Source organism: Rana temporaria, chromosome 12, assembly GCF_905171775.1.
Source record: "Rana temporaria chromosome 12, aRanTem1.1, whole genome shotgun sequence".
Taxonomy (NCBI): domain Eukaryota; kingdom Metazoa; phylum Chordata; class Amphibia; order Anura; family Ranidae; genus Rana; species Rana temporaria.
The window spans coordinates 138,614,772-138,642,271 of NC_053500.1; the positions used below are offsets into that span (position 1 = coordinate 138,614,772).

General features: G+C 50.8%; 1 protein-coding gene across 2 annotated transcripts in view; it reads left to right on the forward strand.

The window, feature by feature from the left end:
• The first annotated feature begins 3,618 nt into the window (after positions 1-3,618).
• The window catches only part of FAAP100 (FA core complex associated protein 100), a 68,914-nt gene continuing 45,032 nt past the window's right edge, over positions 3,619-27,500 (forward strand). The window contains exons 1-10 of one of the 2 annotated variants that reach the window (XM_040330951.1): positions 3,619-3,704; positions 7,709-7,880; positions 10,024-10,145; positions 11,589-12,457; positions 14,019-14,172; positions 14,901-15,595; positions 17,118-17,242; positions 19,110-19,226; positions 20,951-21,034; positions 22,881-23,041. In XM_040330951.1, the coding sequence (XP_040186885.1) occupies positions 7,728-7,880; positions 10,024-10,145; positions 11,589-12,457; positions 14,019-14,172; positions 14,901-15,595; positions 17,118-17,242; positions 19,110-19,226; positions 20,951-21,034; positions 22,881-23,012 (2,451 nt within the window). In that variant the 5' untranslated portion in view covers positions 3,619-3,704; positions 7,709-7,727 and the 3' untranslated portion in view covers positions 23,013-23,041. Of the gene's footprint in view, positions 3,705-7,708; positions 7,881-10,023; positions 10,146-11,588; positions 12,458-14,018; positions 14,173-14,900; positions 15,596-17,117; positions 17,243-19,109; positions 19,227-20,950; positions 21,035-22,880; positions 23,823-27,500 lie in introns of those variants that run through there. The other variant, XM_040330950.1, reaches the window with a different exon arrangement.

Below are 27,500 nucleotides of genomic sequence, written 5' to 3' on the forward strand. Positions count from 1 at the left end.
CATCAATGAGCCTCCCCCCCACCTCCATCAATGAGCCTTCCCTCCCCATCTCCACCAATGAACCTTCCCTCCCCACCTCCATCAATGAGCCTTCCCACCCCACCTCCATCAATGAGCCTTCCCTCCCCATCTCCACCAATGAACCTTCCCTCCCCACCTCCATCAATGAGCCTTCCCTCCCCACCTCCATCAATGAGCCTCCCCTCCCCACCTCCATCAATGAGCCTTCCCCCCCAACCTCCATCAATGAGTCTTCCCTCCCCACCTCCATCAATGAGCCTCCCCTCCCCACCTCCATCAATGAGTCTTCCCTCCCCACCTCCATCAATGAGCCTCCCCTCCCCACCTCCAATAACGAGCCTTCCCCACCCCACCTCCATCAATGAGCCTCCCCTCCCCACCTCCATCAATGAGTCTTCCCTCCCCACCTCCACCAATGAGCCTTCCCCACCCCACCTCCACCAATGAGCCTCCCCACCTCCATCAATGAGCCTTCCCTCCTCACCTCCATCAATGAGCCTTCCCTCCACCAATGAGCCTTCCCTCCCCCCCTCCATCAATGAGCCTTCCCTCCCCACCTCCACCAATGAGCCTTCCCTCCCCACCACCATCAATGAGTCTTCCCTCCCCACCTCCATCAATGAGCCTTCCCTCCCCACCTCCATCAATGAGCCTTCCCTCCCCACCTCCATCAATGAGCCTTCCCTCCTCACCTCCATCAATGAGCCTTTCCTCCCCACCTCCATCAATGAGCCTTCCCTCCACCAATGAGCCTTCCCTCCCCCCTCCATCAATGAGCCTTCCCTCCCCACCTCCACCAATGAGCCTTCCCTCCCCACCACCATCAATGAGTCTTCCCACCCCACCTCCATCAATGAGTCTTCCCTCCCCACCTCCATCAATGAGCCTTCCCTCCCCACCTCCATCAATTAACGTTCCCTCCACAGCTCCATCAATGAACCTTCCCTCCCCACCTCCATCTGTGAGCCTTCCCTCCCCACCTCCATCAATGAGCCTTCCAGCCCCACCTCCATCAATGAGCCTTTCCTCCACACCACCACCAATGATCCTCCCCCCTCCCACCATCAATGAGCCTCTCACTCTCTTTCCTTCTTTCTCTTTTTTTCCTTCTCTATCTCCTTTTTTCCTTCTCTCGTTCGTTCCTTCTTTCCTTCATTCTCTCCTTCTTTCCTTCTCTCTCTCAGCCCAAAGACATGCTGGTAGGTTATATGGCTCCATTTAGTGCACCCAAGATGGCTACTTCCATAGTTGCCAACTGTCCCAAATTTTCCGGGACATTCCTGGGATTTGGACCTTTATCCCTCTTTTAGCGTTTCCCGGAAAATGTCTGCAGCCAACAGTGAATAGTCTCCGCCGGCCGCCATTTTACAGTATACCAGCTCTAGTGGAGCCTGGTCATTCGCTGAGGGGAACAAACAAGAGGCGAAGCCAGCGGGGTGGCTGCCAATAGAAATTGAACGGCCGTCTTCCCCCGGCCTTGTGGCCTGCTGTAAGAAAGGGGTTGGCGGGAGCTCAATTTCTATTGGCAGCTCCGCCTCTTGTTTGTTTCCCTCGGCGAGTGACCAGGCTCCATGAGAGCTAGGGGGGACACCTGATGTAAGGGGGGCTCTACTGGGGGACACCTGATGTAAGAAGGGGTTCCACTGGGGGACACCTGATGTAAGGAGGGGCTCCACTGGGGGACACCTGATGTAAGGGGGGGGGGCTCCACTGGGGGACACCTGATGTAAAAAAAGGTTCCACTGGGGGACACCTGATGTAAGAAGAGGTTCCACTGGAGGACACCTGATGTAAGGAGGGGTTCCACTGGGGGACATCTGATGTAAGAAGAGGTTCCACTGGAGGACACCTGATGTAAGAAGAGGTTCCACTGGGGGACATCTGATGTAAGAAGAGGTTCCACTGGGGGACACCTGATGTAAGAAGAGGTTCCACTGGAGGACACCTGATGTAAGAAGGGGCTCCACTGGGGGACATCTGATGTAAAGGGGGGCTCCACTGGAGGACACCTGATGTAAGAAGGGGCTCCACTGGAGGACACCTGATGTAAGGAGGGGTTCCACTGGGGGACATCTGATGTAAAGGGGGGCTCCACTGGAGGACACCTGATGTAAGAAGGGGCTCCACTGGAGGACATCTGATGTAAGAAGAGGTTCCACTGGGGGACATCTGATGTAAGAAGAGGTTCCACTGGGGGACATCTGATGTAAAGGGGGGCTCCACTGGAGGACACCTGGTGTAAGGAGGGGCTCCACTGGGAGACACCTGATGTAAGGAGGGGCTCCACTGGGGGACACCTGATGTAAGGAGGGGCTCCACTGGGAGACACCTGATGTAAGGAGGGGCTCCAATGGGGGACATCTGATGTAAGGAGGGGCTCCACTGGGGGACACCTGATGTAAGGAGGGGCTCCACTGGGGGACACCTGATGTAAGGAGGGGCTCCACTGGGGGACACCTGATGTAAGGAGGGGCTCCACTGGGAGACACCTGATGTAAGGAGGGGCTCTACTGGGGGACACCTGATGTAAGGAGGGGCTCCACTGGGGGACACCTGATGTAAGGAGGGGCTCCACTGGGGGACACCTGATGTAAGGGGGGGGGGCTCCACTGAAGGACACCTGATGTAAGGAGAGGTTCCAGTGGGGGACACCTGATGTAAGGGGGTGGGGGCTCCACCTGATGTAAGGAGGGGCTCCACTGGGGGACACCTGATGTAAGGAGGGGCTCCACTGAAGGACACCTGATGTAAGAAGGGGCTCCAATGGGGGACACCTGATGTAAGGAGGGGCTCCAATGGGGGACACCTGATGTAAGAAGAGGTTCCACTGGGGGACACCTGATGTAAGGAGGGGCTTCACTGGGGGACACCTGATGTAAGAAGAGGTTCCACTGGGGGACACCTGATGTAAGGAGGGGCTTCACTGGGGGACACCTGATGTAAGGAGGGGCTTCACTGGGAGACACCTGATGTAAGGAGGGGCTTCACTGGGGGACACCTGATGTAAGGAGGGGCTCCAATGGGAGACACCTGATGTAAGGAGGGGCTCCAATGGGGGCTCACCTGATGTAAGGAGGGGCTCCAATGGGGGACACCTGATGTAAGGGGGGGCTCCACTGGGGGACACCTGATGTAAGGGGGGGCTCCACTGGGGGACACCTGATGTAAGGGGGGGCTCCACTGGGGGACACCTGATGTAAGGGGGTGGGGGCTCCACCTGATGTAAGGAGGGGCTCCAATGGGGGACACCTGATGTAAGAACTAAGAAGGGGCTCCACTGAGGGACACCTGATGTAAGGGGGTGGGGGCTCCACCTGATGTAAGGAGGGGCTCCAATGGGGGACACCTGATGTAAGGGGGGGGGGCTCCACTGGGGAATGATTTGTACACATCCAGGTGTCCCTATGAAACTTTCTCTGCAACTTTGAATAAAGACCAAGCACAAGCAGCGCGGGTATTACGTCACCAGTCACGTGTCCCGCCTCCTATTGGCTCGGGCCGCCATCACCTGTCACATGGACTACACCTCCCGTCATGCCTGGCCTCGGAGAGGAGGCGTGTCTCACACAGAGCGCCCAGTGAGCGGCCGGATCTGCGGAGTGGCAGGCGGCTAGGCCAATCGGCGTTAAGAATAAAAAAAAAGAGGCGGGATGGAGAAGGCGGGAAGAACGGTGGATGTCTGTGTAAGTATACACCGGTCCTTGCTACTCTTACAAACATACAGGGGAGCCGGGCCTCTCAGGTTCATACAGGGACCCTTCCGATGACTACTGTAGAGTAGATGGTATCATGTGACCAGTGTGATAGAGAGAGGGGGGGGTCATGTGACCTGTGTGATGGAAAGAGGGGGGGGGTCATGTGACCTGTGTGGTGGGGAGAGAGGGGGTCATGTGACCTGTGTGATGGAGAGAGGGGGGGTCATGTGACCTGTGTGATGGAGAGAGAGGGGGTCATGTGACCTGTGTGGTGGAGAGAGAGGGGGTCATGTGACCTGTGTGATGGAGAGAGGGGGGGTCATGTGACCTGTGTGATGGAGAGAGAGGGGGTCATGTGACCTGTGTGGTGGAGAGAGAGGGGGTCATGTGACCTGTGTGGTGGAGAGAGAGGGGGGTCATGTGACCTGTGTGATGGAGAGAGGGGGGGGTCATGTGACCTGTGTGATGGAGAGAGGGGGGGTCATGTGACCTGTGTGATGGAGAGAGGGGGGGTCATGTGACCTGTGTGGTGGGGAGAGAGGGGGTCATGTGACCTGTGTGATGGAGAGAGAGGGGGTCATGTGACCTGTGTGATGGGGAGAGAGGGGGTCATGTGACCTGTGTGGTGGAGAGAGGGGGGTCATGTGACCTGTGTGATGGAAAGAGGGGGGTCATGTGACCTGTGTGGTGGAGAGAGGGGGGGTCATGTGACCTGTGTAGTGGAGAGAGAGGGGGGTCATGTGATCTGTGTGGTGGAGAGAGAGGGGGGGTCATGTGATCTGTGTGGTGGAGAGAGAGGGGGTCATGTGACCTGTGTGGTGGAGAGAGAGGGGGGTCATGTGACCTGTGTGATGGAGAGAGGGGGGGTCATGTGACCTGTGTGGTGGAGAGAGGGGGGGTCATGTGACCTGTGTGGTGGAGAGAGGGGGGGTCATGTGACCTGTGTGATGGAGAGAGGGGGGGTCATGTGACCTGTGTGATGGAGAGAGGGGGGGTCATGTGACCTGTGTGGTGGAGAGAGGGGGGGTCATGTGACCTGTGTGGTGGAGAGAGGGGGGGGTCATGTGACCTGTGTGGTGGAGAGAGGGGGGGTCATGTGACCTGTGTGGTGGAGAGAGGGGGGTCATGTGACCTGTGTGGTGGAGAGAAAGGGGGTCATGTGACCCGTGTGGTGGAGAGAGAGAGGGGGGGTCATGTGACCCGTGTGGTGGAGAGAGAGAGGGGGGGTCATGTGACCTGTGTGGTGGAGAGAGGGGGGTCATGTGACCTGTGTGGTGGAGAGAAAGGGGGTCATGTGACCCGTGTGGTGGAGAGAGAGAGGGGGGGTCATGTGACCCGTGTGGTGGAGAGAGAGAGGGGGGGTCATGTGACCTGTGTGGTGGAGAGAGGGGGGGTCATGTGACCTGTGTGGTGGAGAGAGGGGGGGTCATGTGACCTGTGTGGTGGAGAGAGGGGGGGTCATGTGACCTGTGTGGTGGAGAGAGGGGGGGTCATGTGACCTGTGTGATGGAGAGAGGGGGGGTCATGTGACCTGTGTGGTGGAGAGAGGGGGGGTCATGTGACCTGTGTGGTGGAGAGGGGGGGAGTCATGTGACCTGTGTGGTGGAGAGAGGGGGGGTCATGTGACCTGTGTGGTGGAGAGAGGGGGGTCATGTGACCTGTGTGGTGGAGAGAGGGGGGGTCATGTGACCTGTGTGGTGGAGAGAAAGGGGGTCATGTGACCCGTGTGGTGGAGAGAGAGAGGGGGGGTCATGTGACCCGTGTGGTGGAGAGAGAGAGGGGGGGTCATGTGACCTGTGTGGTTGAGAGAGGGGGGGGTCATGTGACCCGTGTGGTGGAGAGAGGGGGGGTCATGTGACCTGTGTGGTGGAGAGAGGGGGGGGGGGTCATGTGACCTGTGTGGTGGAGAGAGGGGGGTCAATGGTTAGTGGTAGTTTCAATTGTTTCCGGTGTACAGGTCACATGACTTCCTTTCCTTTTTTCCTGTCTGTGACCCCCATTTGGGAGATTTTTCCTCCCTTCTTATAGGCGGCGGGAGGGGACATCCCCCCTCCCACTGCCATCCGGTGCTTCTCCGGACTCTCCCGTGCCATCGGGGACCCGGAGAAAGAATAGTCCGGCGCAGGCAGGAAGCATAGAGATGACTGGTGACCAGATGGTCACCAGTCATCTCTATTACCGTCGGAGTCCCGGGCGCGATGTGATGACGTCACGCCCGGGTACCCGTAAGTAAACAAAGCCACGATCGCGGCTAGTAAGCAACACTAATCATGAGATCGGTGAAATCTTTTTCACCGATCTTATGCTTTCCAGCCTGGAGGAGAGATGTGGGGGGAGGGGAAGGTCTTATTGACCCCCCCCCCATCTCTCCATAAAGAGGACCTGTCACACACATTTCCTATTACAAGGGATGTTTACATTGCTTGTAATAGGAATAAAAGTGTATAAAAAAAGTGTAATAAAATAATTAAGTAAAAAAAAAAATAATAATAATAAAATAAATTAAAACGCCCCTGTCCCCGGTAGCTCGCGCGCAGAAGCGAACGCACACGTAAGTCCCACCGACCTATGTAAACGCCGTTTAAATCACACATGTGAGGTATCGCCGCGTGCGTTACAGCGCCAGCAACAATTCTAGCACTAGATCTCCTCTGTAAATCTAAACTGACAACCTGTAAAAAAAAAATCAAAGCGTTGCCTATGGAAATTTTTTAAGTACCAAAGTTTGGCGCCATTCCATGAGCGTGCGCAATTTTAAAGCGCGACTTGTTAGGTATCTATTTACTCGGCGTAACGTCATCTTTCATATTTTTCAAAAAAATTGGGCTAACTTTACTGTTTTTGTTGTATTTTTTTTTTTTTAAAGCGGTGTTTCACCCTAAAAAACAAGTTTCTATGATAACATCAAGCATACTAGCGTGAGCTACAGTATGCCTTTCTTTTTTTTTTTTTATGCCATACTCAGTTTACTGCCGTAATGACGTTTCAGACTCCCCGCGGGGAATGGGCGTTCCTATGCACAGGGAAGATGATTGACGGCCGGCTATGGCGCGTCATGCTTCCCGAAGATAGCCGAAATAGGACTTGCCTCTTCACGACGCTATACGGCGCCTGCGCACAGACATCGGAGCTGACTGCGCAGGCGCCGTGAAGAGGCAAGTCCTATTTCGGCTATCTTCGGGAAGCATGACGCGCCATAGCCGGCCGTCAATCATCTTCCCTGTGCATAGGAACGCCCATTCCCCGCGGGGAGTCTGAAACTTCATTACGGCAGTAAACAGTGAGTACGGCGCCAAAAAATAAAATAAAGGCGTACTGTAGATCGCGCTAGTATGCTTGATGGCATGCTAGGAAAAAAATAAATGTTTTTTTAGGGTGAACCCCCCGCTTTAATTCATGAAACAATTTTTTTCCAAAAAAAAAGGCGTTTGAAAAATGATTGCGCAAATACCGTCCGAGATAAAACGTTGCAATGACCGTCGTTTTATTCCCTAGGGTGTCTGCTAAAAAAAACATGTATGATGTTTGGGGGTTCTGCGTAATTTTCTAGCAAAAGAATGAGGGATTTGTACATGTAGGAGAGAAGTGCCAGAATAGGCCAAGTATGGAGGTGGGTATAAAAGCCTGGTATGGAGGTGGGTATAAAAGCCCAGTATGGAGGTGGGTATAAAAGCCCGGTATTGAAGGGGTTAATAACCTGACCATAGTTTATAATAAACGCCACACAGAGCAAACCACACCTCCTCCAGTCGGGGGTTACATCCACTTTTATTGTGTTGAAGCTTCTATGACAGTGATGGCGAACCTTGGCACCCGCAGATGTTTTGGAACTACATTTCCCATGATGCTCAACTACGTTGAGCATCATGGGAAATGTAGTTCCAAAACATCTGGGGGTGCCAAGGTTCACCATCACTGGTCTATGAGATTTCAGTGATTGGGTTCAGAACTAATTGATTGACCCGATTTATTTTTTATTTTTCCCTCTTTAGACCCTGATAAAGACGTAGGATGGCCGGGGTGGAGCAGTTGGCGCAGTTGCAGTGCCCGGCCGGCGGCGTGCCCGGAGGTAAAGGCCGCATTGTCCCCTGGGGCAGCGATCTCTATGTGTGCGGAGGCAGCGAGTTCCTCCATGTCTTCTCCCTGGAGAGGAGGACGATCACGGTGAGAGATTCTAGAACACAACGAGGGGTTTATTTACTAAAGCTGAAGAGTGCAAAATCAGGCTTGCCTCTGCAGAGGAACCAATCGGCTTCTAAGCTTCTTCAATGAAGCTTTGGCAATGGAAGCTGATTGGCTGCTCTGCAGAAGTGAGCCTGATTATGCGCGCTCCAGCTTTAGTAAATGATCCCCCAATATGTCAGGAATGTGACTGTCTCTTTATATTTGAATTCCAGGTCTGGAAATTGTCCCGTGGGGGGGCGCACTAGAACAGGGGGTCTGAAACTGGCGGCCCTTCAGCTTTTGCGAAAACTACAAGTCCCATCATGCCTCTGCCCGTGGGAGTCATGCTTGTATCTGTCAGCCTTGCAATGCCTCATGGGACTTGTAGTTTTGCAACAGCTGGAGGGTCGCCAGTTTGAGACCCCTGGTCTAGATGCTGGAAATCGCTGTATAGACACCAGTACTGCATCACTACTCCAGACGCGTTTCGTCATATGTGACGTTGTCATATGACCCCAATGCCTCTTGGCTTTTAGAACCCTTAGGCTGCTTTCACATTGCAGCGTGGAGCCGCGGTGACGGTATAGCCGCGCTATTTGTAGCGCGGCTATACCGTCGTGTTTACCGCGATATTCGGGCGCTAGCGGTGAGGTTTTAACCCCCGCTAGCGTCCGAAAAAGGGTTAATACTGCCCGCGTTGCGGGCAGTATTACCGCGCTTTCCCATTGATTTCAAGAAAGATGAAGATAAAGATGTGGCTAGCAGGACTTTTGGTGCGCTCCTGCTAGCGCACCGCTTCAATGTGAAAGCCTTCGGGCTTTCACATTGAACACTACAGGGCATGATTTTTCATGCGGTATAGCAGCGCTATTTTTAGCGCTGTACCGCATGAAAAACGCCCCAGTGTGCAAGGGGCCTTAAGGCCTCATTCACACAGGCGGACTCCGCCGTCGCTACGGAGTCCACCTGCTCCCGTCAGCTCAGCGGGAGATCTGTCCGCAGATCTCCGCTGAGCCGACGGATGACAAGCTCCTCTCTGCTCACTGAGCGGGGAGGGGCTTGTCAGGCACCGCTGTCTCCCTATGGAGCGATCTGATGAAAACAGACAGTCCGTTTTCATCAGATCTTATCCGATCCGCATGGACGGATGGGGACGTGGCCCCCATACGTCTGTTTTTAGCGGATCGGGTCGGATGTCAGCGGACATGTCTCCGCTGACATCCGACGCTCCATAGCGATGCATGGAGCGACCGTTCAGGTCCATGACAGGCGGACCCGAATGAGGCCTAAAGGGGTTGTAAAGGTACAATTTTTTTTTTTCCCTAAATATCTTCCTTTACCTCAGTGCCGTCCTCCTTCACTTACCTCATCCTTCCATTTTGCTTTTAAATGTCCTTATTTCTTCTGAGAAATCCTCACTTACTGTTCTTCTGTCTGTAACTCCACACAGTAATGCAAGGCTTTCTCCCTGGTGCGGAGTGTCGTGCTCGCCCCCTCCCTTGGACTACAGGGGAGTCAGGACGCTCTCTACGTTGCAGATAGAGAAAGGAGCTTTGTGTTAGTGGGCGTCCTGACTCTCCCGTAGTCCAAGGGAGGGGGCGAGCATGACACTCCACACCAGGGAGAAAGCCTTGCATTACTGTGTGGAGTTACAGACAGAGGAACAGGAAGTGAGGATTTCTCAGAAGAAATAATGACATTTAAAAGCAAAATGGAAGGATGAGGTAAGTGAAGGAGGACGGCACTAAGGGAAATGAAGCTATTTAGGACATTTTTTTTTTTTTACCTTTACAACCCCTTAAAAGCCGGGGGTTCTCAACCTCAGTCCTCAAGGAACTCCAAGGGGGCCGTGTTTTCTGGTTTTCCCTTACTTTGCACCGCTGCTTTTAAATCAATCTCAATGACATGGTATTGATAAGAGCTATTTGATCTAAGGGAAGTTCCCAAAACACGGCCCCTTGGGGGTACTTGAGGACTGAGGTTGAGAACCACTGACTTAAAGGAGCGGGAAGGGGTTAATGTGAAGATTTTATGTCTGGTTGGTGTTCAGCTTTAAATTTTGCTTCTTCTCAACAAATGGCGTGTTCAGTGTGCATTGAGACGGGACGATGTTATATATATATATAATTTTTTTTTTTTTCAGGCCGTGTATTTATTTCCTTCCAAAATCTCCCATATGCAAGCTGACCGCGAGAACCATCAGCTGTACGCACTTTGCGCACTCTGCGGAGTCTTCCTCCTCGAATGGGACGAGACTGGGAGCCGGTAAGTCACCCGACATCACCATCATTCTCACAAGTCTGGCTTCATCTCCTGGAGTACCAACCGTACTAAAGGAGTACTATTGTGTATATTAATAACCAGTTTCCCTCAGTTGGTGGAACCTCGGATTACGAGCATAATTCTTTCCAGGAGAATGCTCGTAATCCAAAGCACTCGCATATCAAAGCGAGTTTTCCTATTGAAGTCAATGGAAACGAAAATAATTTGTTCCGCATTGACTTCAATGGCATGCAATACCGCATGCGGCCAGAGGCGGGGGGCACCTGAGAGCCTCAGACGGTTGGAAAGGCCAGAGGACAGTTTGGCTGACCTCGGAAAGACTCCGTTCACGAACCGTGCCGAGGTCAGCTGAACTGTCCTTGGGCCTTTCCGTGCATTTCTGATTGGCACCGTTCAGCGCTTGGCTATTGTCTCCGACGCACTGCGCATGCGCCGTCACAACAGCTGATCGGGAAATCGGCTGTTGTGCCGCTCCGTACTGCGCAGGCCGAAGCGGGCATTTTTGCGCTATAGAGGGCACTTTTTGACAGAACGCGTGATTAACGGTGTAGATGTCCATTTTGGAGAAGACGGTTATTGGATCGGCTCTCCTCTCCTCCTCATGCTGTCAGCCAATAACCGGTTTCCATTTACATCCGTGATCAGCTGTGAGTGGACAGTGTCAGTGTGTGTGTGCGTGTGTGTGTTTTTTTTTTTTTTTTTAACTTTTTTTCCTTATCTCCTTTTTTTTTCTTTTTTAAATTGGCCCTGTTGGGGGTGGCTTTTTAACAGACCCTTGATGTCTCCCCTTTGAGGGACTGAGGACACAGAATCCCCAGTCCCTTTTCTCTGCAGCCTCAGCTGCACCGGAGAGGTGACAGAGGCTTCTCTCCATTCATAAACTGAAGCATCGTAAACACGGTTTACGATGCTCAGTCACAGTTATGAATGAACAGCGATCACTGACTCATTCAGAAAAGGAAGGAGCCGGCAAATGACATATTTACCGTCTCCTTCCTCCGCTCTCCTCCATCCTGAGAGATCGAGCGCGGAGGGGGACCGAGGAGCACGGAGTGGGACTGGAGGAGGATATGGGGGACAGTCGGAGACGATCGGTGCAGCGGTGGGGAGGAGTTACAATCACCGGTCTCTCTATAGAGTTCAATAAAGCTGCAGGAGGGAGAGGAGGAGGAGGAGGAGAAGCGGCTTACAGCTGCTTTATTGAAATCTATACAGGAAGACCGGTGATTGTAACTCCTCCCCAGCGCCGCACCGATCACCCCTGACTGTCCAGGTATCGGGTGAAGCGTCGGAGCATTTGCTCGAATACAGGTACTGGGCAAATGCTCGGTATCTGATAGTATCGGTATCGGTGAAACCCTACTGATTGGTCTCTTGTTATCCAGGGTGGTTCTTTAATCCTTTTGGCCTTTCTTATCTCTGTAGGTTGTTGCAGGAACCGGATTGTACATCACAGAGAGGAGGGGTGACTGTCCACCATATTGGGCCCGGGTTCTGCTGCTTGCGGGATGGCGGTGCCTCCTCCTTCACACTGGCCGGTGATGTTCTGGTCCTGGCCGTACAGCAGTCAGAAGAATGGAAGGTCAGAGTCTTCCCCCGGAAATCCCTCGGTTATGGAGACCCGAACCCGTCGCCGACCAGAGAGGTGACACTATCCGGCAAGGCGGTCACGCCGAGTCCTTCCTTGCAGCCCGTCCTGTGTTGTGTGTCTCTATGGAAAGAAGATAAAGTGAACGGGGTCCCGTCTGCCTTTCTCCTGGAAGCACGGTTGTTCACTCGATTGTTTGGAGTCGATCTGGCGATGCTCGATTCCCCCATAATCCTTTGCGGCTTCCCCGATGGTCGGGTGGCCTACTTCCCATTGAAGAGTTCCGGTTCTTGTGGTGAAAATCGGAGCTCACTGAAACTTCTGTACCACATGGAGCAGCCGGTGGTCTCTGTCGGGGCAACTAAGACAGGACCACGCGATGGCGGTACTGAGCAGCCAATTGGAGGCTTTCAGAACGTTTCCTGCGACTGTGTGCTGCTGATTGGACAGAAGGGCTCCTTGGTGTCGGTAACGTCTGGAGAGGAAGGGGAAGGTGCAGCCTGTGAATATAGGAAGTACCCCGTGCATGCTCCTGTGTGCTGTGCCTTCTATTCCACAGCCGCTGTCATTTACAGCAACCCCTCCGACCTCTTCTCCATAACCATTCCCAAGGCCGAGGACGGCCCGAGGGGTTCCGTGGTCTCGTCTGTCCGGCACAATGTTCCTAGGATTGCAACCGTCTCGGAGAACATCCACACTTCTGATGGTAGGTCTGTTTTTAGGTGCTTTTCTACTAAAATCCAATTCTAGCCAGTCCTGGGTAACATGATGTTTAACCACTTAAGACCCGGACCTTTAGGCAGCTAAAGGACCCAAGCCGGTTTTTGCGATTTGGCACTGCGTCGCTTTAACTGACAATTGCGCGGTCGTGCGACGTGGCTCCCAAACAAAATTGGCGTCCTTTTTTTTCCCACAAATGGAGATTTTTTTGGTGGTATTTGATCACCTCTGCGGTTTTTAGTTTTTGCGCTATAAACAAAAATAGAGCGACAATTTTGAAAAAAATGCAATATTTTTTTTACTTTTTGCTATAATAAATATCCCCCAAAAATATATATAAACATTTATTTTTTCCTCAGTTTAGGCCGATATGTATCCTACATATTTTTGGAAAAAAATCGCAATAAGCGTTTATCGGTTGGTTTTGCGACAAATTTATAGCATTTACAAAATAGGGGATAGTTTTATTACATTTTTATTAATTTATATATATATATTTTTTTTTTACTACTAACAGCGTTTTTTTTTATTTTATTTTTTTCTCGTGACTGCGACATTATGGCGGACACTTTGGACAATTTTGACACATTTTTGGGACCATTGTCCTTTTCACAGCAAAAAATGCATTAAAAATGCATTGTTTACTGTAAAGAGGACAATTGCAGTTTGGGAGTTAACCACAAGGGGGCACTGAAGGGGTTATGTGTGACCTCATTGGTGTTTCTAACTGTAGGGGGGTGTGGCTGTAGGTGTGACGTCATCGATTGTGATTCCCTATATTGGGGAACACACGATCTATGACGGCGCCACAGTGAAGAACGGGGAAGCCGTGTTTACACACAGCTCTCCCCGTTCTTCAGCTCCGGGGACCGATCGCGGGACCCCCCCTTTTTTATATATATATATATATATATATATATATATATATATATATATATATATAAACATTTTTTTGTTTTTATTAAAGGGCCCAGGGCCCTGGATGGCTACCCCTCCCTATATATATATATATATATATATATATATATATATATATATATATATATATATATATATATATATATATATTTCTCAATTCACGCCCCCCCCCCACTCCTCAATTTAACCCCCCCCTTCTCTGCTCCAGGGGGCTCATGCCTGAAGCTGTGTAAGGCGCCCCATAATTCCTGATGGCGGTCCTGCTGATGTCATCACACACAGCGCACCCCCAATAGTCCTACATTTGTATGTGAAGATTGCATGGGTCCATGGCAACCAGGGGAGTGAGGGGAAAAAGCCTTTTCCGCTATCCCTAGACTTAAAGTGGAACTGAAGTTCAGCTGTCACACATGGCGAGCGCGCAGGCTCTTTATTGCAGAAGAAGCATGCAATGTCTCTGGATAAGAACTCCTAAGATGCTAGCTGCATAAGGATTACAGCGTTCATGTTGATTGAGAGAGTTTTACTTTAATTGGGGGTCTACAGAACTACAACCTTTTAAAAAAAAAAAGTAGTTGTCGCCCTTAAAAATCCCGTAATCGCAGAGTTTTATAACTTTCTCCTGACAGGTACAGGTCTGGTTCTGCTGTCCAGCAGGGGGCGCCTCATGCTGCGCAAGTTCAATCAGAAAGGACATGGCGGTCAGAGGCCTGGACCAGGTGGTGACAACACCGGACTGCGGATTAAAGAGCTGCTGTCTGGGATCGGCTCGGTGTCTGACAGGTGAGCAGTTTGTTATTGGGACTCCCAGGCGAGCTTCTGTCAAGATAAAGTTGATAGTGAACTTTTTAGAACGTCGATTTATGACATCGCTTCAAGTTAAAGCGGTAGTACACTGCTGAAACAACAAACCTGCAAGACAATGTGCTAGTATGCATCACATACTAACACATTATAAAATACTTGCCTTAGAACGAAGCTCCCGCAGCCCGACACGGTCAGCGCTGAGGAGGCTTACATGTTGCCTCGTTGTTTCTTCCGGAGGTGTGAGTGTTGGTAGCACAAGTCTTATGCCCCGTACACACGATCGGAATTTCCGATGGCCTAAAATCCGACGGAATTTTCCGTCGAATTCCGTTCAAGCTTGTCTTGCATACACCCTGTCAGACCAAATTCCGACTGTCCAACACGCGGTGACGTAAAACACTACGACGAGCTGAGAAAAATTAAGTTCAATGCTTCCGAGCATGCGTCAACTGAGCATGCACAGGTTTTTTTTTCTCTGTCGGCGTTGCACACAGACGATAGGAATTTCCTATAGTTTTTTTGTTTGTTTTTTCCATCGGAAAAAATTAAAACCTGTTCCATTTCTAAACACCGACGGAAAAAAGTCCGATGGGGCCCACACACGATCGGAATCGTGTGTATGCGACATTCGTCTGCCAATAGGACCTTTCGCTGGGTTTTTTCCCATCTTGTAAGGTTGTACCCTGTTTTTTTTTCCCCTGCAGGGTATCCCGGCTGAAGTCGTCAGTCGGTGAGAAGAGCCGGGCTTTACAGAAGCTGAACCAGGTGATGTCACTCAGCCGCCAGCTTCTGTCCTGTGATTGGAGGAGCAGTCCCTTGCGGTGTGATGTGAAGACACGGTGGACCAGGATGCTGCAGACGGATTGTATGGCTGTGTCCTGCACCCTGGAGAACGGGACGGACTGTGTTCTGGAGGGAGGGTGGACTCTGTGCGTCCTGATCAGCTCTGACACCTCCTATTCTTTTCCTCTTACATCACTAAAACCCGGAGAGAGGACGGAGCGGACCTTCCCTCTACCCGCACACACCTACCGCAGTCTGCATTTCCCCATAGACATCACCTTCACTTTATTTTATCATTTAGAGGGACTGATAAGGGACTCCGGTCTGTCTGCGGATCCTTCGCCGGCCCGGCATGGGGTCTGTATACCTCTATGGGGACACAGCGTGGACTTGCTGCGGTGTCTGCGATTTGGTCCCCAAATAAGCCATCCTGAGTCGCTTCATACGATGCCGGAGGATGTGGCCCGAGTCTTTATCAAGGCGTCCTCTGCGGGAATAAAGGATGAGCGCTCCGCAGCGACCGATACCCAAGGAGACGGCAATTCAGCACCGCTAAAAGCTCGGCTTCAAATATCTGCCTCCTTGTTGGCCCAAGCCTTGCAGAATGGAAAGTCTGGTGCGCAGAAGGAGCGTTTTTTTTTTTTTTTTCTTTCTTAAGGGGTTAAACATACATGTTTAATTTTATGTGGCAGCATGGCGGTGAGCTCTAATGTGCTATATATATATATATATATATATATATATATATATATATATATATATATATATATATATATATATATATATATATATAATAAATATGTGTGTGTGTGTGTGTATACTAGAGGTCGACCGATATGGGTTTTTCTCTGGCCGAGCCCGATATTTAGAAATTGGGGGCGGCCGATGGCCGATATATGTGGCCGATTTTTGCGGCCGATATTTTAGGACGATTTTATTTATTTTCCTTCATCTCAGCAAATCTAGGGTGGGGAGGAGGTTATTGTTTAGGGTGGAGAGGTGGTGTGCAGCCTATCAGTATCCATTAGTGCCCACCAGTGCAACATCAGTGCAGTCTATTAGTGTCCATTAGTGTCCAACAGTGCCACCTTATCAGTGCCCACCAGTGCATCTCACTAATGCCCACCAGTACAGAGCTCCTCAGTGCCCACCAGTACAGAGCTCCTCAGTGCCCACCAGTACAGAGCTCCTCAGTGCCCACCAGTACAGAGCTCCTCAGTGCCCACCAGTACAGAGCTCCTCAGTGCCCACCAGTACAGAGCTCCTCAGTGCCCACCAGTACAGAGCTCCTCAGTGCCCACCAGTACAGAGCTCCTCAGTGCCCACCAGTACAGAGCTCCTCAGTGCCCACCAGTACAGAGCTCCTCAGTGCCCACCAGTACAGAGCTCCTCAGTGCCCACAGTACAGAGCTCCTCAGTGCCCACAGTATAGCAGCTCAGTGCCCACAGTACAGCTCAAGAATGTCATTCATAATGTCAGTGCCCACAAGCAGAGCGCTTGGCTCTGTTCCGTCCCCTCGCCTGGCCAAGGTGAGCTCCATCTGTCCCCTGACGTGCTGCGCGCCCCGCCTCCACACTACAAACCCCAGAATGCAGTGCGGCCAGTAACAGCCAATCGGCGGCCGCAGCTGCAGACTTGGGGGAAGAAAAAAAAAAAATCAGCAAACAGCGGCCGTAATAGCCGTTTAGTATAGACGGTGGGCGGCCAGGGGGGGAGGATTTACACCCAGCACGCCCCTGCTTCTGATCCTTCATCCCTCACAATCGGCCTGTTTTCACGCAATAATCGGCCGATGCCGTTTAAAAAAAAAAAAAAAACGATATATCGGCCGCCCCCCTAGTGTATACTGTTCTGAGCTTGGGTAGTGTGCTCAGTCTTTTTTCCCCAGCACAGTGACTTTACTGTCACTGACCGCTCCCCGTCACTGTTTATGGTCGGGAGCCGGTAGGGTGGCCTCCTGATCATGTGACAGGGTGGATTTGATTTAAGTCAGCCTCGGAGGATTTGGCTGCCAGATGGCCGGGCCACTTTTTGTCGCTTTAACTGACAATTGCGCGGTCGTGCGACGTGGCTCCCAAACAAAATTGGCGTCTTTTTTTTTTTCTTTCACAAATAGAGCTTTCTTTCCTTCTTCCAGGAAGCCCCCTGTGTTTGGCTGTACTGCACTGGCTGCTGTCTATGGACACAGTGAAGGAGCAGAGCCTGGCGGAGGTGCAAGGTGTCACCCCAGATGGGAAGGATTTCAGCCTGCAGGTACAAGAGGTGAGTGCAGGAAACCCCCCCCCCCCCAGCACTGCGATCCCAGAGCACCTGTGTGATAGTACCGTTTGGTGTAGAACAGGGATATGCAGGTAGCAGAACTGAATGTAAAGCCAGCAATAGGCGGTTAGAAACTTGGCAGGGACCAGCTGAGATTGGAACCATGTATGGGTAGGCTGAATGTACCCAAGTTAATCCATCAATTGACTTGGGTACAACCAGCGTGGTCAGGATTTTTAGGATTCAATTATTGCCAGCATCTATAACCGCTAGCAATAAGTCACTGTGAACATGCTGCATTTTTCCTGCACTCGACTTTATGGAATGACCGATATCGTTTTTTCGGTGCCGATACGATACCGATATTTCGGCCACCTCTCAGACCGATAGCCGATTTATCTCGCTGCACTTAAAATTACAATTTTTACACTTTTTTACTTTTATTTTTATCACTGTTTATTGCTGTCACAAGGAATGTAAACATCCATTGTGACAGTAATAGACAGTGACAGGTCCTCTTTATGAAGGGATTGGGGGTCTTTAAGACCCCAAACCCCTCCTCTGCACTTGAAGGTATTCAAAACATCAAGATCTGCGTTTTTGAATACCGTATTTGCCAGCGTATAAGGCGACCCCCTATTTTTCCAGGAAAAATGTTGGTTTTGGGATATACTCGCGGTATAAGACTACCCCCTTTCTTCAAGTCTATCGGGAAGCTGAGGGGTAGCCGGAACAACCGCTGACAAACAGGCATTTTTCAAATCTCACTGTGCCGTGCCATTACATGCCCCCACTGTGCCGTGCCATTACATGCCCCCACTGTGCCGTGCCATTACATGCCCCCACTGTGCCGTGCCATTACATGCCCCCCCTGTGCCGTGCCATTACATGCCCCCACTGTGCCGTGCCATTACATGCCCCCACTGTGCCGTGCCATTACATGCCCCCACTGTGCCGTGCCATTACATGCCCCCACTGTGCCGTGCCATTACATGCCCCCCCTGTGCCGTGCCATTACATGCCCCCCCTGTGCCGTGCCATTACATGCCCCCACTGTGCCATTACATGCCCCCACTGTGCCATTACATGCCTCCGCTGTGCCGGCCAAGACGATCTCCCTACCTTTTTTTTTTTGCTGCGGACATCCATGTTTCAGGCTGCGGGCATCCATGATTCAAAAGCCGCGCCTCCTCCTCAGACTGTTCCGTGATAGGCGAAACACTAATTTTCCCAGCGGGGCCTCTGTTCAGTGTTCCGCCTATCACGGACGTCCTCTCGTCCGAGGATGAGAAGGCATCCGTGATAGGCGGAACGCTAAATAGAGGCCCTGCTGGGAAAATGAGTGTTCCGCCTATCACGGAACAGTCTGAGGAGGAGGCGCGGCTTTTAAATCATGGATGCCCGCAGCCTGAAACATGGATGTCCGCAGCCTGACGGAGACAGATCCGGCGTATAAGACAACCCCCGACTTTGGATGCATTTTTTTGCATCCAAAAGGTCGTCTTATACACTGGAAAATACGGTTCCTTACTATTTTTTGCTCTGGCCTCTCGGTGGGAAGGGAAAGGCCAGCGGTGCAGGGGAGGGGGGGGGGGATGCATCCCCTCCCGATGCTTGTAATAACAGCCAAGTGGCTGCTGAGCCGCATCATTTGTTATTACAAATTAAAGCTAATCGTCCACTCTAAAGAATGGTATCGGGGTGATGCCTGCATTGTGAGAAGCTCACAGTGTGCAGTGAAATCAGACAGAGTCATGGAGAGGAGTCGGGCAAGACTGAAGGAGGGGGGCCTGAGGGGGGGGGTTCGGGGCGCAGAGGTGATTGTATTTCTTGGCTTCCTTTTAAACTCTGTGCTTTCTTTTTCCTATAGATATCGGTGTCGGATGTGGCTGCAGCAGGAAGTGTCCCCGCCATTGAGATTCAGATCCTCAGCTCCCATTTACATGTTGTGGCTGCACTACACTTGGCAGTGATCAGCCATTTCCAGGTATTGATACGGATCAATCCCCAATATTGGTGACATACTTCTAAAAGGTTCAGCCAGTCTAATGGAGGCCGGGTGACATCTTTGTTGCCTTGGGGCAATCCGTGATCCTTCCTATAGGCCGGCTTAAGCTGACCATAGATACAGTAACTTGAAAAGGGACCTCCACTTGCATTTTGCGAGTGGATTTTGAAGGCTGGCGAGAAGGGCTGCCTGGGAGCAACGAAGGGGGGGGGGGGGGGGTGAGCACCGCCCATCAGAGGGGAAGAGAGGAGAACCGCCGGCTGGATGATCAGAGCAGGGAACATCACCGCTTTCATTTCAAAAGCTGTGTGTTCCCCACGCCGTCACATAAGCCCCTCCTCTTTTTCCGGGACTTTGATAGACAGATCACCGTCCAATCCTAGGACAGGTGACCTGTATCAAAGTTACCCGGACAAGAGGAGGGGCTTATGTGACAGCGCGCCGCAGGGGAACACACCGCTATTGAAATGAAAGCTGTGATGTTCCCTGCTCTGATCATCCAGCCGACGGCTCTCTTCTCTTCCACAGGTAGGCTGCATGGTGGGACACGGGCTGCATTGGACACAATCTGCATTGGGCGGGCACGGGCTGCATTGGACACAGGCTGCGTGGTGGGCACGGGCTGCATTGGACACAGGCTGCATGGTGGGCACGGGCTGCATTGGACACAGGCTGCATGGTGGGCACGGGCTGCATTGGACACAGGCTGCGTGGTGGGCACGGGCTGCATTGCTCGGCACAGGCTGCATTGGTGGACACGGGCAGGCGGCATTGGTGGACACGGATAAAGTTAATATTTTTTAGGGAATTAGGGGCGGGGCATGGTAGGGGTTGGGTGGGGCAACTAGTGGCGAGTAATCCTTGAGGCCTGGCTAGTAGCTCAGGACTTGAAATTTTGAGCCCTGATGTAGTGTATACAATTGCTACCCAAGTCATATTGTAATTGAATGTTTATTCAATCTGCAGCCGCTATAATTTCCTGCCACCTGGAGGCGCTTCGAAAGTGCAGTAAAACTGGACTTTCTAATACACACACACACACATATATATATATGTGTGTGTGTGTGTGTGTGTGTGTGTGTGTGTGTGTGTGTGTGTGTGTGTGTATATGTATATGTATATATATATATATATATATATATATATATATATATATATATATATATATATATATATGTATATATATGTATATATATATATATAGTTGAACCTCGGATTACGAGCATAATCCGCTCCAGGAGAACGCTCGTAATCCAAAGTACTTGCATATCAAAGCAAGTTTTTCCATTGAAGTCAATGGAAACTAAAATAATTAGTTCCGCATTGACTTCAATGGGATGCAATACTGAATGCGGACTCAGGCCAAATGAGGTACTGCAGGCCTATTTAGCTTGAATTCTGCTCGCCTTGCGAGTCAACACTCGCAAAATAAGTCAGGATTTAAAGAAAAAATTGCTTGCAAATCAAAACACTCAAACCAAGTTACTCTTAATCCGAGGTTCCACTGTAATACATTTTTTGGGGGAAAAGGCGCCCCTCTAGTGGACGTAAAACGACGCAAAAAACGAGACGCAAAAAACGAGCAGTGCTTTAACGGCCGGGCGCTGCCAGTGTGAAAGGGATCTTAGTGTTGTAGATATATGATGGGAAGTATAAAAACCATGATAACAGAGTTTAACGTGACTTCTAATTTTACTCCCTAGAGCTTGCTTCAGCAGAACCAAAATGGCGGTCACACCCCGGACTTGGATTTGGGGAAGATCCAGCAGCAGTTTATGGCTCAGGAGGTATGTGGTGAGGTTGAGGTGTAATGCTACCCAATAGTTGTGGATATGAAACGGCCTCACACCGCTCTTCTTCACAAGCCACGCCCTCTTCTATGAGGGGCATGGTTTGTGGGGACGAAACGCGTCGGTGGTGGCTTGTGAAGGAGAGCTGTTTGAGGCTGTTCCACATCCACACTGGTTGGGGTGGGAGTGCGGCTCCTTTAATAGACAATGCATTCATCGCTGGAGGATAGGTGAACACAAATGCCGGCACCCCTATATCCCTTTCTCTGGGGATCAGAGGGAATCCGCTCATCTCTTAGCTCTGAGCAGCACTCTAAGGTCCATTACAGACTTAAAGAGAAACTGCAGTCCGCTCACATAATTTGTAATAAAAAACCATCTTTGCCATTCTGAAGCTTCCCTCCAACCACTTTGCATATTATTTTACATATACTGTGATTCTGTACTTGCCAAATATGCTGCAGAAATCTCCCTCCGCCGAGTCTGGCTGCAGCCATTTTAACTGTGGGCAGCTGAAGCTTCTGCCTGTTCACTTCCTGGATTTACACGGAGGCACACCTCCAGCTCTGCAGCTCTTATTGGCCCTCTTTTGACTCATCCCCTCTCCCTTCCTGGCAAACTCTCAGGCCCTGTACACACGATCGGACCAAACCGATGAAAACGGACTGAAGTTCAGTTTCATTGGTCCAAACCGACCGTGTGGGCCCCATCGGTCCGTTATTCTTTCGGTCCAAAAATTTAGAACTTGCTATAAAATTCAACCGATGGACGCCTAACCGATAGGTCAAAACCGATGGTTAGTACGCAAAAGCATCGGTTCCCAACCCGCGCATGCTCAGAATCAAGTCGACGCATGCTTGGAAGCATTGAACTTTTTCTCTGCACGTCATTGTGTTTTACGTCACCACGTTGGACTCGATCGGTTTTTGAACTGATGGTGTGTAGGCACATCAGACCATCAGTCTGCTTCATCGGTTAACCGATGAAAACGGTCCTTCGGACCGTTCTCATCGGATGGCCTGGCCGCGTGTACGCGCCTTACGAGATTGAGAGTGAGAGAGCCGTGCATGATGTCATAAGCCTAGGGTAATGACCAGACAGGAAGTGGGCTGTATAAGGAAACGGGAAGTGGGCTGTATAAGGAAACGGGAAGTGGGCTGTATAAGGAAACGGGAAGTGGGCTGTATAAGGAAACGGGAAGTGGGCTGTCTAAGGAAACGGGAAGTGGGCTGTCTAAGGAAGCGGGGAAGTGGGCTGTCTAAGGAAGCGGGGAAGTGGGCTGTCTAAGGAAGCGGGGAAGTGGGCTGTCTAAGGAAGCGGGAAGTGGGCTGTCTAAGGAAGCGGGAAGTGGGCTGTCTAAGGAAGCGGGAAGTGGGCTGTCTAAGGAAGCGGGAAGTGGGCTGTCTAAGGAAGCGGGAAGTTAGCTGTCTAAGGAAACGGGAAGTGGGCTGTCTAAGGAAACGGGAAGTGGGCTGTCTAAGGAAACGGGAAGTGGGCTGTCTAAGGAAACGGGAAGTGGGCTGTCTAAGGAAACGGGAAGTGGGCTGTCTAAGGAAACAGGAAGTGGGCTGTGTAGGGAAACGGGAAGTGGGCTGTGTAGGGAAACGGGAAGTGGGCTGTGTAGGGAAACAGGAAGTGGACTGTATAAGGGATTTACTGGCAGAAACAAATGTTTTACTATCCATAGTTAAAACAACAAGGGCAGAAGATTTAATAGATGGAAAGATAAAGTTCCGCTTTAAGTTTGACATTCTTCTGCTCTGCATGGGACAATTTAGACAAAGGAGAGATGCTCCTAATATTGAAGTTTCTGATGTCTCTTTCTGTCCTTCTCTGTGTTCAGCCATTACTGAAAGAACTGAGGACCTTGAAGGAGCGTCTGAATGTAGATGAGGAAATTATCTCCAGAACAGCCGCAGAGAGACTCCTCCATATCTACAGGGAGCTCCGAGACCCCGGCCTGCTCTTCATATGACCTTCCAGAGGATCTCCTCTACAGTCCAGGTGGAGCTCCTGTTGGTAGAATAGACTGGAAGGCGATACACGGCAGAGGTCAGAAAGGGGATCGTTCTGGATCTGTAATTGCTGTGGGGCTCTTCGCTGTATATGGCAGTACTTCTGTAAATACGCGTTGTGTACAAAAGTATTTGAACCACTTTCCGCCTGCGCTATAGAAAGAAGCGTTGCCTCATTTACTAAGCTCTGGAGGAATTACACTTGAAAAGTGCACGGCCTATTTGCCTTTAGTAAGTTTACCCCCTTGTTACACCCCCGGCAATGTCCATAGATCACCCAGAGGGGAGGGTTGTGGTTTTTTTTTCCCTCTACACAAGCGGAGTTACTCTTTAAGAAGTGAAACCTTCGACTGTCGCAGGGAAATCTGGGGAATTTTGTGGTCGGTTGTTTTCTTCCAGCGCAGAGACGATATTTGTCTTTGTTCTGATTGGAGGTATGACAGGAGGCCGCCTTCTGTAACATGTATTATAAATCGCGTCTTTGTTGCAGGCGGCTTGTACTCCGCTCTGACCTGGATTGTCGGTTTCAGCGATGAAATATAATGTAGAAGTGCCGCAGTCCCGGGCCGGGTGCTGTGTGTTGGGATTAACCCCCGCACACCCAAAATCGCCATGTGATACCTTTTCAAAATTGAAGTCTGTGTGGCATTTTCTATGAGCTGTGTGTGTGTGTTTTTTTTATTTTGACGTATAATTATTTAGATGGCCATCTTAACAATCACAACATACAGGGATATTTGATTTACTATTGATAAAAACTCATACACACAGGATGGACTGGTGTCTTTATTCAACCTTACCTACTAGTTTTTGATCGAAGTGCCGATGAGTTTGATTAATTCCTGGGCACCTGAGGCTCATGTTGTGGACCTACCAACATCCAGCTATACAGGGCTGAGTGATCTTCCACCCAACCGTGGCATAGTTCTACCAACATCAAGGGAGCGCTCACCATTGACCACCAACCTAAGGGACCTCTCATCACTGGCCACTAACTTAGAAAAACCCTCACCACTGATCCCCAACATGAGTTAGGGAGGAGAGGTTCTCACCACTGGCCACCCCCCTAAGAGAGCTCTGCTCACTGGCCACCAACCTACTGTAGTAAAACCCTCACCACTGGCCACCAACCTAAGGAACTCTTATCACTGGTCACCAACCTAGGAGAACCCTTACCAGTGACCTCCAAACCAAGAGAACCCTCCTCGCTGACCACCAACCTAGGAGAACCCTCCCCGCTGACCAACCCAAGAGTACCCTTACCCTAGTGACCATTAACCCAAGAGAACCCTTAGCAGTGACGACCAACCCAAGAGAACCCTTAGCAGTGACGACCAACCCAAGAGCACCCTTACCAGTTACCACCGACCCAAGAGCACCCTTACCAGTGACCACCGACCCAAGAGCACCCTTACCAGTGAGCACCAACCCAAGAGCACCCTTACCAGTGAGCACCAACCCAAGAGCACCCTTACCAGTGAGCACCGACCCAAGAGCACCCTTACCAGTGAGCACCAACCCAAGAGCACCCTTACCAGTGAGCACCGACCCAAGAGCACCCTTACCAGTGAGCACCGACCCAAGAGCACCCTTACCAGTGAGCACCGACCCAAGAGCACCCTTACCAGTGATCACCGACCCAAGAGCACCCTTGCCAGTGACCACCGACCCAAGAGCACCCTTGCCAGTGATCACCGACCCAAGAGCACCCTTGCCAGTGACCACCAACCCAAGAAATACCCTTACCAGTTACCACCGAGCCCAAGAGCACCCTTGCCAGTGAGCACCGAAATTCCCTTTCCTTTTCCATCAGCAGCCACTGTAATTTTCTTTAACATCCAATATGGTCACCTGGAGGTGCTTCGTACACAGATGGTATACAGAACGCCCCCCAGAAATACAATATGGCCACCTGGAGGCGCTTTATATACAGATGGTATACAGAACGCCCCCCAGAAATACAATATGACCCCCGGGAGGTGCTTTATACACAGATGGTATACAGAACGCCCCCCAGAAATACAATATGACCACCGGGAGGCGCTCTCTACACAGATGGTATACAGAACCCCCCCCCAGAAATGACGTTTCCTGCTTGTGTGATTGGCTGACTGATTTTCCCAGAAGTCTGCACTAAGATACTAAGTCGGATTTTGGGCATCCCCTGCAACAAAAATGTCCCTTTTTCGTGAGAGACTTCCAAAGGGAAATCACATCTACAGGGATGCAGACCCTGCCACTTTCCTCCTTAGTACCCTGCAGGTGCAGCAGCTGATTGACGATTATAAAGTCACTCCCATTCACAGAGAAAAAAACGGCTATTTCTTCAGAATAACAAAAGATCGGAATCTGCTACAAAGTTTGTTACAATCCCTGCAATGTACAGAGATCACCCAGAGGAGGGGGAGGGGTTTCTTTTTTTAACAAAAGTGGGGTTACTCTTTAATGTTGGGGTCCATTCGCACCAATGGCGTGCGTGTTCAGCTACACATAACGTTCGCCCGCTATTGTGCGTTTGTTTGTTCCTCTATAAAACTTCCAATGTGGATTTAGCTGTCGCTCGGTTCCGCCCCTTTAGGTTCACACAATAGGCTGGTAGGTATCGTGAGGACCCGCGTTTTTGTTTTTAGCGAGGAACGGCGAAGGGCGCGGCAAACACGGGGTTAATGCAGAATCCACATCCCCCCCTTCTGTTCCAGAGCGAGCGTCTGCAGCCGTGGAGGGAAGATAATGGGCCTGGCTGCTGATCAATTATTGAAGGCGCTGTAGTGCCTTCGATCACCCGATCCGCCCCGCCGATCCCAACGCAGCGCTCCCGTGTAACGCACCGCCATGAAATCAGGTCATGTACAGCGCAGGCAGCGCCCCCTCCCCCACTCCGGAGCCTCCGCGTGTCACAGATATTCTGAATCTATTCTGGTTGTATAACCGAGGAGAGAAACAATCGTCCTCACCAGGCCCAACCCCCTCTTATCAAAGGAATCCGATGAGATTTATCATTATAATACATTGTAACTTTGTTTCCTCAGTCTCACCTCCCCCCAGTGATCAGACTGAGGAGGCATTTCCTCAGTCTCCCCTCCCCCCAGTGATCAGACTGAGGAGGCATTTCCTCAGTCTCCCCTCCCCCCAGTGATCTTTGAATTGTGTATTCTAACCCAGGGTTTGACAAATTTTCTTGGAATCTAGGAGCCAGCTAAAAAAGTTAGGAGACAGAAAATGCGCCCTGTCCCGCCAAGCTTGCGCGCAGAACGGAACGCATACGACAGTAGCGCCCACATATGTAAACGGTATTTAAACCACACACGTGAGGTATCACCGCGATCGTTAGAGCAAGAGCAATAATTCTAGCTCTAGTCCTCCTCTGTAACTCAAAACATGCAACTTGTAGAATTTTCTTTAAACGTCGCCTATGAAGATTTTAAAGGGTAAAAGTTTGTTGGCATTCCACGAGCGGATGCAATTTTGAAGCGTGACATGTTGAGTATCAATTTACTCGGCGTAACATTATCTTTCATAATATAAAAAAAATTGTGATAACTTTACTGTTGTCTTATTTTTTTAAATGAAAAAAAGTGTATTTTTTTTCCCCAAAAAAGTGCGCTTGTAAGACCGCTGTGCAAATACGGTGTGGCAGAAAGTATTGCAACGATCGCCATTTTATTCTCTAGGGTGTTAGGATAAAAAATATATATAATGTGTGGGGGTTCTAATTAGAGGGAAGGAGATGGCAGTGAAAACACTGGGAAAGCTCCATTAGAATTAGCTGGTTTACTTGTCATGCCAACGGCCACCACATGATGGCGCCAGATCACAGAAGGAAGCTCAGGCCTGAAGAAGGCCTCAAAGTCGTAGTCTCAATTACTGTCCGGCGAGGTGGGGGCGCACTGAGACACAGGATGGGGTATCCTGTGTCTCCGTGCGCCCCCACCTCCCCGATGCGCGATCGCGTCAGGCCGCGCCGGCCGGTAATTGAGGCCGCGGCCTTCTGCAGCCCCCGGGGGCGCCAGGTCGCTAATTCTAGTCGCAATTGCGCCCGGGCGCCCGGATTTTGTCGAACCCTGTACTAACCACTTCTAGACCGCCCACCGTGGATATTCGTCGCTAATTTGACATTATATGCCGTTGTTCTAGCACCTAGCTGCCATAATCCGGGTCTCCTCTTCTTCAGCAGGCGGTCAGCTTTCAGATAAAAGTGGTCTCAGCGGCGGATTCCCTGCAAGATTACTTTTATGGGCGCTCCAGTCATCTCTGCCGCTTACCGGAGCCGTCCGGTAGGGGTAGAGACTATTGCGTCTGCTCCTTTCACAGCCTGGCTGTTGAGTGAGGGAAAGATGACCCCCCCCCCCCCCCCCCCCCCTGCTCGACTCCATAGCAATTGGAGGGGCGGAATCGACATCAAACGTCACTTCTGCCCAATGTCCGTAAAGGAGTTTTATTTTTTATGT